Source organism: Argentina anserina, chromosome 1, assembly GCF_933775445.1.
Source record: "Argentina anserina chromosome 1, drPotAnse1.1, whole genome shotgun sequence".
NCBI lineage: Eukaryota > Viridiplantae > Streptophyta > Magnoliopsida > Rosales > Rosaceae > Argentina > Argentina anserina.
The window spans coordinates 2,369,442-2,381,236 of NC_065872.1; the positions used below are offsets into that span (position 1 = coordinate 2,369,442).

The window sequence follows — 11,795 nt, forward strand, 5'->3', positions numbered from 1 at the left end:
TTATTCCAAAAAACAAAATATGGTGGTACTTGATGTGAGCATAAAAAAATGGTAGGAATAGTTTATCAATAATGACTTATGACTAATGACACTCAACTTCTTTAGCTTTAGTTAATTTCATTTATTTCATATGAATCCACTCCTGGTTCTGGTATGGGATTGGAGACTATAAATAGGAGTACAGGACCAGCACACAGCTACTAGCCAATAGCAACAGAAACAGTTGTAGCTCCTGATCATCATAAGGGATTTCACAGCTTCATCTTTCTCTATTTTCTTCTTTGTTTCTCTAGTCTGTTTTATCCCAACTTAAGCACAATGGTGTTAGAAACTAAGAGCCTTTCATCAGCCATGAATGCTAAAATTGTGGGCATGGGGAGTGAGTCCATAGTCCTAGCACATGGCTATGGAGGAGACCAGTCTGTCTGGGACAAAATCCTTCCTTACTTAGCTCAACATTACAGTGTTCTTGTTTTCGACTGGACCTTCTCGGGTGCTGCTAAGGACCCCAACCTCTTTGATCCTGCCAAATATTCGTGCTACGATGATTTTGCTAATGACTTGATTTCTCTCTTGGATGAACTTGACTTGAAATCCTCAGTCTATGTTGGCCACTCCATGTCTGGTATGATTGGATGCATTGCTTCCATCAAAAGACCTGACCTCTTTAGCAGCCTCATACTTATTGGAGCTTCTCCTAGGTATACTACTCTTTGTTCTAAGTATCCATCTTCCAAAACTAGCTTGCCGCTTACAAATCGAAAACTCCACCTACTTCATCTTGTATTTTTAGTAGCTTCTTCTTTACAGTTCAAGCATATGCATCAGCTATAGCTCTACAGTACTGTTCAAACACACACACACACACACATACATATTTGGTGTCTTATATTGGAAGTTCATGTATGAAGCAAGTCAAGCAACCATCAGAACAAGGTGTCAAGCTAGGAATATGTTCCTGGAAAGGAAATTTGTTTTTAGGGCTAAACCCAAGTGTGTGACAGGCCTTAAATATTGTAGGATTTACTACAATTAAGTATGGAGGTTACAACCATATAGCTCTGAGTATCATTAGAGATCCTTTTGATAGGAAGTATATTATATATGATCATAAGAAGATAAAATGATAAATACATGTGACCTCTACCACAATGTAATAACTAAGTTTGGATTGGTTTATACCTAATTCAGAATTGATCATGGCCGTATAGGCCCATTCTTTTAATACAGTTTAAAGTATCAGATACATGTAACTGAAATTCTCTGCTGCATATGTAGTTATATGAATACAGATGACTATGAAGGTGGGTTTGGGAGTTCTGACATTAAGCAAATCATCTCAAGCATAGAATGCGACTTTCACAACTGGGCTGCTCACTTTGCTTCCCTTGTTGTGGACTCAAAGGACCCTCTATCTGTTGACAAGTTTACCAAGTGCCTGCAAAAAATGAGACCTGACTTTGCACTTGCTATAGGCAAAATAGTGTTCTACGTTGATGAAAGAGATACACTTGACAAGGTCTCAACTCCTTGCACTATCATCCACACAAGCAGTGACATTGTCAGTCCAAAATCGGTCGCATTTTACATGCAGAAGAAAATCAAGGGAAACCCCAAAGTGGAGATTATGAATACTAATGGCCATTTCCCACAGTTAACTGCACACATTGAGCTTCTTGATGTTCTAGGACTGATCTTGGGGGTTACATTTGATCTTGATGGAAAACCAAGACTAGGAAAATTATCTTGCTGATTATGAGTAGACGAATTTCTTGTACTCTTGTCCTCTTTGTTTCAGCTTTTCGTTTGGAGAGGTAGCATAGCACTATAGTTAGGAAGAATAATATGAAGGCCACACAAATTTATGCCTATATCTTAGACGGCCTTGTCTCCTATGTTGTATTATGTGAATCATCATTCAATGAATACAAATTGTACGTGTTTGTTTAAGAGACTCACTGAATTTATTTAGTAGTTAAGTATTATAAGCTACTAAAGCTAGGTTGCACTAGAATAAGCTTAATATTTGGTACATCCTTCTGAATCAAAGAAAAAAAAACATATAAGTAACAGATCGACCGCGTTGTCTTTTATACTTTGTGAAAGTGAGTAGATCAAACAAGTCACAAAATTGTGATAAACTTACCCAGCTGAACCAGGACAATACAAAACATTCAACTGAAGATCACAAAAATCTAAATACTATAAGCACAGGCCTTCAAATGGTGGTGTGAACCAAAATGGCATATAGTCCGATGATCCACAATGATTCAGAGAGTGAAGTCGTGTGGTGCTTTTGTCCTCTAAATTGAAGAAACCAATCTCCCATGTTGAGCTACTTTTAAAAGCATAATAGATAGAATTAGGCTGACATCCATGAAAGTTCAAAGCCAAAACAGACATTGAATGACTCTCACATACGAATAGAGCGTCATCTCCAAAGCTATTCACCTCAAGTAGTCGTGCATCAAGGCACCAATCGCTACGTTAGTCAACCAATTGGTAAACCCTGAAGGTTAAAGCAGACACTTCCTTATGTGCTGAAACTTTTTCAACAAGATATAGGCTTCCTTTAGTTGACTCAACAAGATATGTACATGACTAAATTTAGGTTGAGTCTTCAGTTTGTTGCATGGTGATGGATTCGAATTGGCATTGAACCTGAGCAGATTACTTCCCCAGGTATCGACTAGGTAGACATGGTTTTTATGATATGTAGCATGAACATACTTGGGATAAGAATCATACGATATCTCTCTAATGTCGGCCCACTGCATTTCTTGTCCACCTCGAATGTAAGTTGCCCGGTGACCATCACAGAATATTGCCAAGACCGAATAGCTGCTCGGCTGTAAAGTCCATAAATTGGGATCGGCAGACAATATAACCTTTGGGAGGGTTTTTGGTTGGCGATATGTGAAGTCATGTATGAGAGGAGGAAGATGAATGACAGAATGCTGGCCTTGTCGGGCAGCATTGAACTTTCTAAGAGTTATGTTGGTCCGAGATTCGTCTACCGAGCCCAACCAACCATGGCTAAAGCCACAATACTTTTCGTTTGCAGGCACTGGTGATCTAATGTTGTGATACATTATTCTTTCTGGAACGCTGTACAGTGCTAGTTCTTGGGATAGTGCTGCATCAGGAGGGATCGTGAGCATGGGAAGTACCTTCTTACTGCGCCACCGCTGGGTTATGTGGTTGTAAAGTGTAATCTTTGGCAATAGACCTCCATTGTTTACAGACGGTAGCGAATCGAACATAATCAAGGGCTTCCCACAGGATATCCAACACAGAAAACGCAACCTGAACTCCTGAAGATTATCCCATTCAGAACCATCAGAAGATACAGAATCAAGTGGCATCATAGTCTCGGGTCGCGGCATCACCAAATCAAATTTGAAAAATGTTCGTATCGATCTCACGAGTAATGCAACCATTCCTAGTAGCATTATGATTTCTAGGTTTTCCTAGTTGCATTATGAATCCTAATACGCCTAGGAAATCCTAGTCGCATTAAAATTAATCATCATTTAAGCTAACACACGTTAATTCCTAGTTTCTGCAAGCCAACTTGTATGGCCATATCCTGGTTGGTGATTTTGTCCTTGGTGCTAGGCGGGCTTGGCAATACTCTAGGCGGATGGGTCAAATTACCATAAACCCATGGCACCACATATAATATAAGACATAAATGCCGATTTGCACCCCAAATTTGGCTGAAATTGTTAATTTGCACCCCGAACTTGTATTTGAGTCAATTTACCTCCTAAACTTGGTAAAAATTGCCGATTTGCACCACATCCGTTAAATTTAACTGTTTTTATCCAATTTTGCGTCACATGTCATGCACATGAGGGGTAATGTTGTCATTTTCTATTTATATTTTTCTTAAAAACAAATAAAAATATTCTTTAAAATGAGGATTATTTTGTTAATCAAATTATTTATTTACATCTTTTTTTTCTACCTACTTAACCATACTTTGTATTATATATTCAATATACCCACCCATTCAAATATAGTGTGTTATGTATAAATATATTTTTATATGTACACATTGTTGGAGGATGAACAAAACGAGAATAATAACGACGTAATAGAACAGAACGTAACCGTTTATTGATTGATAATGAGGCCAATATATAGGCATTACATAACCAAAATCCCGTAGGATTCGGAGTCCTAATTTATTACAGAGATGCGAATCTATCTCTAACAGGAAACCTAATAAGGCTAAGACACACACAATGGTAGAATAGTAATTCTCTCGGAACACACATTTATTTTTAATTTTCAATGTATTTATTTATTCATATTTTTTCTAATATCTTTTAACATACCATATCACATAAAATAATAAATATATAAATTAATAACATGTTTCGAAAAAACAAACATTGTAGCAAGTGTTCCTCTTAAATAATTTTATTAATTTATTTCATTATTCAATATGAATAAATATATAATGACAATACTACCCCTTAAACGCATGACATGTGACGCAAAATTAGATAGAAACAGTTAAATTTAACGGATGGGGTGCAAATCGGCAATTTTTACCAAATTTAGGAGGTAAATTGACTCCAATACAAGTTCGGGGTGTAAATCGGCAATTTTTACCAAGTTTAGGAGGTAAATTGACTCAAATGCAAGTTCGGAGTGCAAATTGACAATTTCAGCCAAGTTTGGGGTGCAAATCGGCATTTATGCCTATAATATAAACATAAACTCAAGGGTAATATGGTCAGAACAACCAAAATCCTCTATTGCTCAGTGACAGACACGACTCATCATCACTCTCCCTCAGTTTCACTTCGAAGCATGCGAAGCTTATTCGGAGCGACCCAAATTCTGAGCAAGTCTTCATCTTTCTTCCTACCCAAAAATCCCAACCTCTCCCTCTCCAAAACCCACATCGTCTTTCGAACTTTCGCCACCATGGCCGCCGCCGACGACTTCGTCAAGGGCACCGTACACCCAAACGGCGTCGCTTTGATCACCCTCGATCGCCCCAAAGCTCTCAACGCCATGAACATAGGTGAAAGATTGTTGCTTTATTGAGTTTGTTCACTTGGTAAAAAAATTGAACACAAATTTTTAGCTGAAGCTTGTTTTGATTTGCAGATATGGATGTGAAGTACAAGAGCTATCTAGATCAGTGGGAATCCGACCCGAATGTGAAGTGTGTTGTGGTCGAAGGCAGCTCGGCTCGTGCCTTTTGTGCTGGTAATAATGCAGATTGAATTTTAGTTACTGCTGTAAATTTTTGGTGTTCAATTTTCAGTAGGTGTGTGAGTTTATGTTAGAAATGTTTGTGGAGGTTTTATTACCGAGTGTTAGGCAAGATATTGAGAGTTGCGAAATCGCGGTAAATGCAGGAATGGATATTAAAGGGGTTGTTGCTGAAATTCAAAAGGACAAGAACACACCTCTTGTGCCGAAGGTTTCTAACATTTTACTGCTTGCCCTTTGGACTAGAATGTTTTGTTATCCTTGTGCTAGGTGATTGCTTGATAGTGTGTTTGTTGTAGTCGTAAATGTTGTTTCGTTTCATGTTGTTTATTATTTTCTGCGAGTGTTTTGTATTGTGCTGCGACTTTTGTAACATGCCGGGTAACATTTGAGTTGGATTGTTGTCTGGTTGATAATATGGATTGTAGTTTATCTGCAGGCGGTGATGTGAAGCAGATCACGGCCAAAAACCAACTATCCGATATGATTGAGGTCTTGTTTGTATTCTTGAGCTACAGAGTAGTAGGCTTTATATATCTATACAGTTTACTAAAACCCGGATGATATAAGACCACCCCTTGTCTCCCTAATTGCATAATTTTTTGTCTATTACCAGCACCATCAACTCTTGCAAAAGTATTTTGACTGAAATTTAATAAGAGCCCCTTACAACAGCACTTGAATTTTAGCTTAATAATATTTGAACTGGATGAAAAGTAAATTAGCTCTTACTAATATTCTTCCACTAGTCTTATTGGTCAAATGCTTCAGCATATACAAGGATTAGGCTGTCTCCTAACTACTTTTGTTACTGATTACATTTGTTGAGTATTCCATGACTTTAATTTATCCGGTATTTTAGTCTTATCTGAATAAGTGAATAGTATTTATTTCAACCAAATTGTTCATTTCTTGTGTCTATGTGCCTACTCAATCAAAATGCCATTTGTAGCTCTTTAGACTGAGTCACCAAAATAAATTTATCACATATGGCTGCTCATTATTCAGGTATTCACTGCTGAGTATTCTTTAATATGCAAAATATCTGACTACAAGAAGCCATATATAAGTTTCATGGATGGTGTAACAATGGGCTTTGGAATTGGCCTGTCAGGCCATGGTCGCTACCGGATCATTACCGAGGTATAATTGCGTTGTCATATAGAGATTGTCAATATTGTCTTTACATTCATTGATTTTGTGTATTCATACTCTCTTGCTTGTCTGGTTTCATACCAGAGGACTCTTCTGGCTATGCCAGAAAATGGTATTGGATTGTTTCCAGACGTTGGCTTTTCACATATAGCGGCACAGAGTCCAGGAGGAGGATCAGTTGGTATGCCTTTTCTATTCAGAGATGTTGTTTCTATCTAAATTGAGCTGGTTTAACTGAAAGTGCATAAAACTTATATTAACCTTTTGATTGAAGTTCACAAAGCATGTCTCGTTGCTTCATTATCAGTTCTTCGTTAATAAGAAATAACAATACTAACAGTTGTATATTCTTAGGTGCTTACCTTGGAATCACTGGGAAAAGAATTTCGACTCCATCGGATGCACTATATGTAGGTCTTGGCACACATTTTGTGCCATCTCAAAACTTAGGTTCAGTAAAGGAGACTCTTTTGTCGACTAACTTGTATGTTTTCTTATCCTCTCTATACATTTCCCTTTTCCATACCTTTGATGCCCATGTGGGTTCAATCTAGTTGCCACCATGACTCTTACTAATGAGCATGTTTAGATAAACGTAACTCCATTGTTGATACAGTTCTCAGGATCCACATGAGGACATCAAAACGATTTTGGCAAAGTTCAGCAGTAAACCTGATTCTGAATCCCAACTGAAGCAGCTTTTACCTCAAATTACCTCATCATTTGGTGCAAATAAGTCGGTTGTTGAGACAATTGAAGAACTTAAAAGGCATCAATTGAGTTCAGATGCTACTGGTAAGTTTGTGAATGCGATTAATTTATCAGTAATGAAATGAACATCATTTATAGTTGGGCTACTAGAGAGTGGAGAGATTGAATTTTCTGTAAACATGTTGAATTTCACCCTGGGATTCCTTTAATCTTCTTGCTGATTCACTGTTTGTGTCGCAGTGGTGGAGTGGGCTAATGAAGCTCTTCAAGGTATTGGAAAAGGTGCTCCTTTTTCACTTTTCTTGACACAGAAGTATTTCTCCAAAGTTGCATCTGCCTTTGGGAAGAATGACAATCAATTATCCACGGTGAGTCTGGAGTTTATACACTTTTCATTCTTTTATCATATGGGTTCTGCTAGCTCACTTTTCGTGGAAGTAATGTAAATGATAATACATATGAAAATTTTGTACTTGGCTAAATGCAGCTCACTGGTGTCATGAAAACTGAATACCGTATTGCCTTACGATCATCGTTGCGTAATGACTTTGCCGAAGGTGTGCGGGCAGTGTTAGTGGACAAGGATCAGGTTAGTGGATCTAGATTCCCTTGTGTGATAGCACAGAATGTAGAATGTCATTTCATTAATCTTCATTGTTGCGTATGCAGAAACCAAAGTGGAACCCGCCAAGTTTGGAGGAAGTTAATGAGAGCGAAGTGGCAACTCTGTTCAAACCATTGAGCCCAAGCGTGGAGGAGTTGAGTGTGTGACTAGCATCTGGAATTGTACTTTCTTGCTTCAGCAGTAGCATCAGCCTGGCTGTTCATGCTATTGGAATTTAATCATACGTTGAACCATGAGGCCAATAAGTTAATTATACAAACATACAATGGCTTTTCACTTCATTGCTGTGTTCTTAATGTAATTTACCCTCGAAATATTGTCTGTAAAATTGTTGTTGCGGACACATTTAACACGCCATAGTTTCTATTGGTTCACCGACTTACCGTGATTTAGACAAGCATACTTGATCTCTTATCCAATAAGCAGACTTGACAAGGTAGAAATCTCTCTTCTCTATATACTTCAACATTCCGGACTAGGCCTTCGACTTAATGAATGCACAAGATCCAGGCAATGTGAAAGGAAAATCGAATTTACCATCTCATGTTTTCCAGTATCTGTTATTAGACTTTCCGTCAATGAGGTCAGACACTAGTTCAAAACCTCGCAAACTCCTTGATTAAGTTCTAAAAGATAAGAAAAGTTCGGCAAAGGGAATTCTCATTACATACAAGCAAACATAACTGTAATATCTTATACGTTTGCCAGTAAATTGGGAAAAGAAGGAATAGCAACTGAACATTAGTGTTCTTCCAAGCAATGCGCTACTCTCACATATTTTGAAATAGCCACTACGGGTAAAGTACAGTAAAAATTAATATTAGGAGCAGCTCCCGCTTCTCAGACTTTGTAATAGATCCAGATATCCGAAGCATTCGGGACTAATATACCTGCATTGAATATAGACAAAAGCAGAAAGTCACAAATATATAAGACATACAGTTCTGCTTGAAAATGATGGTACAGTAACTGGTATTTCGATTGATGAAAGTGGCAACAGTTGTAAGTATATAGACTATGGGCAGATCTTGCCAGGTATGCAGAATGCAAAAAGATATTTGTTATACCGATTACTCGAATTAAGCACAACAGTGAAAGAGAAATACCCATGTCGAAACAGGAAATCAATGATAACAAGTGAACAATTTGGCTTGAAAAACTGTGTCCTCTGGATGATGTTTGCAACGTGCTCCACAGGGATCAACTTGAAACTCTCCACCTCTCCATCTGTCGCATGTTAATAATTGTATTTGAAGTTAAATCTGTGAGGAAAACTTAGTGATGTTTGAGTGACTGGAAAGTGTAAAGTTGTTGACTGGCATGCAATACTCAAAACTGACGAGAAACCAATGAAGATGAAAGCATATTCTACAATTAACCAATAATTGACGATCTCACCTTGATTCTCAGGCATGAAACTCTCGGGAAGTTTTAAATCATAGCAAAACAAGACATCCCTTTTGTATCTATACCCATCAATGTCCATATACGAAACAGCCCCAACGGGTACAGCACTGTATAAGAGCATTCCCAATAGAGAGATAAGCGAATAATGTCCAGACTTCTTGCTGAAGGTGACATGTCCAATATATAGAAATCTAAATGGCAATTCAACAGTTAACAGGAAAATACCCCCTTGAAATGGAGCTTGGTATTCCAGCTTCCTCTTCACATTCCTTCACGACATTGTCCCCACAAGCTACCCCATGAGGCTGCAGTTACGACATTGGGTAAATACTTACAACTCACACCTATATATCTCAAGAGATAATGAGATCGATTAGTGAGTAGGATGACTGCAGAAAGGAATGTGCATACATTGCTTTACTATTACATTTGTTCGACATTGTTAATGAAGAAACCAGCTCATTCATTTGGTATAGTAGTAAATCTATACATAAATCTCTAAGTATCTGACAAGGAAGAAGTACTCAGATCATCCACTTGACTCAGATTACAAACTCGCTCATTATCATTCTGGTTGCAAAAGCAGAATGCTACAACATATAAAAAAAAACTCAAATAAGAAAATCTGTAGAAGTTATTCAGAGTTTGTTACGAACCAGTCCACCAGCTACAAGATGATCAAGCATCCCTGGATAGGTGGGTTTTTGTTGACTTCTCTTTGCTACCCATAGAAATTTCTCTCCATCTTTCTCAACATAGCCACACATATGTATCCCATAAGCCTATTCACAAAGTATGGGAAAAAAAAAGCTAAGAATGCACAGAAAAGAGAATGAAAAACTAATTTCCTTCCAGACCTCCTCGTCAAATCATTTCACAAAACCTCCATCACTATTCAATAACAACTCATTGGAACACTGGGTGATATCCACTTCCTTATCATTAGCCATGACCTTTCATCAGGATTATCGACACAACCAGATCACACACAACCAAGTCTTCAAACGTTAAACAAACTGACAGTCAAAGAGAGCAAGAACAAACCTTTATTCCAAAGTAAGGAGCGGCTGCACGTTCAAGCGAGAAATACGCTGGAGCCCCAAAAGCCGCCGTCACCGGGTACAACTGGCCATCAAAAACACAGTGATCATATAGTTATCCAAACTAACAAAAACCCTCAAAACGTTTTCATGACATACATTTCAACATACAAGCCAAACAAATATAAGCACAACACCACATAACACCGAATCGGAATTCAATTCACACAGGCAGTACCTCATTTCTTATACCTGGAATTAATTCCTCCCCTAAGCTCTTAATAACATCTCCAACAGCTCTAGTCCTATCCTCCGCCGTGCGCAACGAAGAATGCAGAGTTACCTGCCCCGGTAAAAAAGTAAAAACGTCGCGGTAACTCCGTAAATTCTCAGCAAACCTGCACAATTTCATCATAATTACTCACCACTAATCTAATCCAAATTACAACAGTCTGAGTCATTTTACCGAACCCTAGCTCACCCGTTGTGAATGTACCCGACGATTTGGTCCTCGATTACGAAGGAACGGAACTCCGATTGCGATTCCTGCAAGCAACAATTAGGGTTTGGCAAATGTGTTTGGGGAAATTAGTGAGTGAACGGTCGGAGTGAGGCTTACGAGTCCGCGGTTGCAGAGTTTGACCTTGTCGGAGTAGCCTCGGAGATTGGAAGGCTCGTCGGGGAGGGAATCCGGCTGGGAAATCCGGACGGCGTCGTCCCAGGTGAAGAGGACATCGGAGGTTGTGAGTGAGGAGCTGCGGCGAATGAGGAGAGGGAGAGTGGACTGAGAAAGAAACGACGGCGTTTTGGGGTTGTTGGGGAAAGCGCGAAAAGGTTTGGCGGTGAAAGGGAAGGAGCGGACCAAGGCCATCTCTGAGCGGGTAATCCACTTTACACCTGTATCAAGTTAAGTCCCCTTTTATTCACATGCTTTTTCATTTTTAGATGATCAGATATCGATTTTGGTCCAGTAACAGTTTTTTTTATATAATATAAGTGAGAAGTTATGAATTCGATTCAAACAAGACTCAAGACTCGTCATAGTATTTTTAATTTGAGAGTTAGAATTGACATCAACTTAGTATGAAAGATAAGATATGAAGGTGACTCACTACAAACTAGTTATGTTATATGTGTTCGTATGAGTACCAATGATAGAGGTTTTAGAATAAGTTTTTTAAGTTTTTTTTTGTTTCCTAGGAAATACATCGCCCTTTGGGAGATGATTATACCTTGGAACCGCGTCGGACCGCTGGATTATGGCGGGAAAGCTCTCCTAACACTGATTATTTCATTCATAAAGCTCGAACTCGAGACATTGTTTAAGAGGAACAAACTCATTTTCACTTGAACCACCAAATGTTGGTGAATAAGTTTTGAGTTCTTACGGTTACGATTGTCATGAACCGCTTGAATATATGTTTTTGCTTTGGCAGTTTTCTTGAATTTCGTTGGTGGCTTCACTTCTTGCAGTGTTTTTGCACCACCATTGAAAGTTCTCATTTTCTTTTAGGGTGAGCATATGGAGTTTCTTATAAGCATGATAGTGTAAATACATGTTATCTTAACTATTTGTAACAACATACCGATCAGACTTCACTGCCATATATCAGGGAATATCA

The 11,795-nt window shown here is 38.4% G+C and overlaps 3 protein-coding genes across 6 annotated transcripts; 2 read left to right on the top strand and 1 right to left on the bottom strand.

The window, feature by feature from the left end:
• Nucleotides 1-253: 253 nt before the first annotated feature.
• LOC126784238 (strigolactone esterase D14) lies at nt 254-1,898 on the top strand. The gene is made up of 2 exons (XM_050509748.1): nt 254-701; nt 1,279-1,898. The coding sequence occupies exons 1-2, from the start codon at nt 319-321 to the stop codon at nt 1,751-1,753; spliced, it is 858 nt and encodes a 285-aa protein (XP_050365705.1). The 5' UTR covers nt 254-318; the 3' UTR covers nt 1,754-1,898.
• Nucleotides 1,899-4,806: 2,908 nt separating this feature from the next.
• Nucleotides 4,807-8,091, top strand: LOC126784028 (3-hydroxyisobutyryl-CoA hydrolase-like protein 3, mitochondrial). 3 transcript variants are annotated; one of them, XM_050509661.1, is made up of 11 exons: nt 4,807-5,041; nt 5,128-5,229; nt 5,382-5,426; nt 5,675-5,727; nt 6,244-6,378; nt 6,475-6,571; nt 6,745-6,874; nt 7,007-7,185; nt 7,342-7,469; nt 7,589-7,690; nt 7,771-8,091. In XM_050509661.1, the coding sequence occupies exons 1-11, from the start codon at nt 4,825-4,827 to the stop codon at nt 7,870-7,872; spliced, it is 1,290 nt and encodes a 429-aa protein (XP_050365618.1). In that variant the 5' UTR covers nt 4,807-4,824; the 3' UTR covers nt 7,873-8,091. The 3 variants fall into 3 exon arrangements, with proteins under 3 accessions (XP_050365618.1, XP_050365517.1, XP_050365563.1); XM_050509560.1 differs by lacking the exon at nt 5,675-5,727 and having other exon boundaries at nt 5,382-5,446; XM_050509606.1 differs by lacking the exon at nt 5,382-5,426.
• A 277-nt stretch (nt 8,092-8,368) lies between these two features.
• LOC126791293 (nudix hydrolase 20, chloroplastic-like) lies at nt 8,369-11,049 on the bottom strand. 2 transcript variants are annotated; one of them, XM_050517731.1, is made up of 9 exons: nt 10,793-11,049; nt 10,655-10,719; nt 10,412-10,571; nt 10,178-10,258; nt 9,790-9,915; nt 9,359-9,438; nt 9,125-9,240; nt 8,833-8,953; nt 8,369-8,616 (listed from the first exon to the last, which is right to left on the bottom strand). In XM_050517731.1, exons 1-9 carry the CDS (start codon nt 11,042-11,044, stop codon nt 8,547-8,549), a joined length of 1,071 nt encoding a protein of 356 aa, XP_050373688.1. In that variant the 5' UTR covers nt 11,045-11,049; the 3' UTR covers nt 8,369-8,546. The 2 variants fall into 2 exon arrangements, with proteins under 2 accessions (XP_050373688.1, XP_050373696.1); XM_050517739.1 differs by lacking the exon at nt 9,790-9,915.
• Between the last annotated feature and the right edge of the window lie 746 nt (nt 11,050-11,795).

Excerpts from the sequence above, each read along its gene's own strand:
- LOC126784238 (XM_050509748.1), top strand. The coding sequence starts at position 319 with ATGGTGTTAGAAACTAAGAGCCTTTCATCAGCCATGAATGCTAAAATT. Across the intron at positions 702-1,278 it reads CTTATTGGAGCTTCTCCTAG|TTATATGAATACAGATGACT; the intron begins GTATACTACTCT and ends CTGCATATGTAG.
- LOC126784028 (XM_050509661.1), top strand. The coding sequence starts at position 4,825 with ATGCGAAGCTTATTCGGAGCGACCCAAATTCTGAGCAAGTCTTCATCT. Across the intron at positions 7,186-7,341 it reads ATTGAGTTCAGATGCTACTG|TGGTGGAGTGGGCTAATGAA; the intron begins GTAAGTTTGTGA and ends TTTGTGTCGCAG. Across the intron at positions 7,470-7,588 it reads ATGACAATCAATTATCCACG|CTCACTGGTGTCATGAAAAC; the intron begins GTGAGTCTGGAG and ends GGCTAAATGCAG.
- LOC126791293 (XM_050517731.1), bottom strand. The coding sequence starts at position 11,044 with ATGGCCTTGGTCCGCTCCTTCCCTTTCACCGCCAAACCTTTTCGCGCT. Across the intron at positions 9,916-10,177 it reads CTCCTTACTTTGGAATAAAG|GCTTATGGGATACATATGTG; the intron begins GTTTGTTCTTGC and ends CTTTGTGAATAG. Across the intron at positions 9,241-9,358 it reads CCAAGCTCCATTTCAAGGGG|TGCTGTACCCGTTGGGGCTG; the intron begins GTATTTTCCTGT and ends GCTCTTATACAG.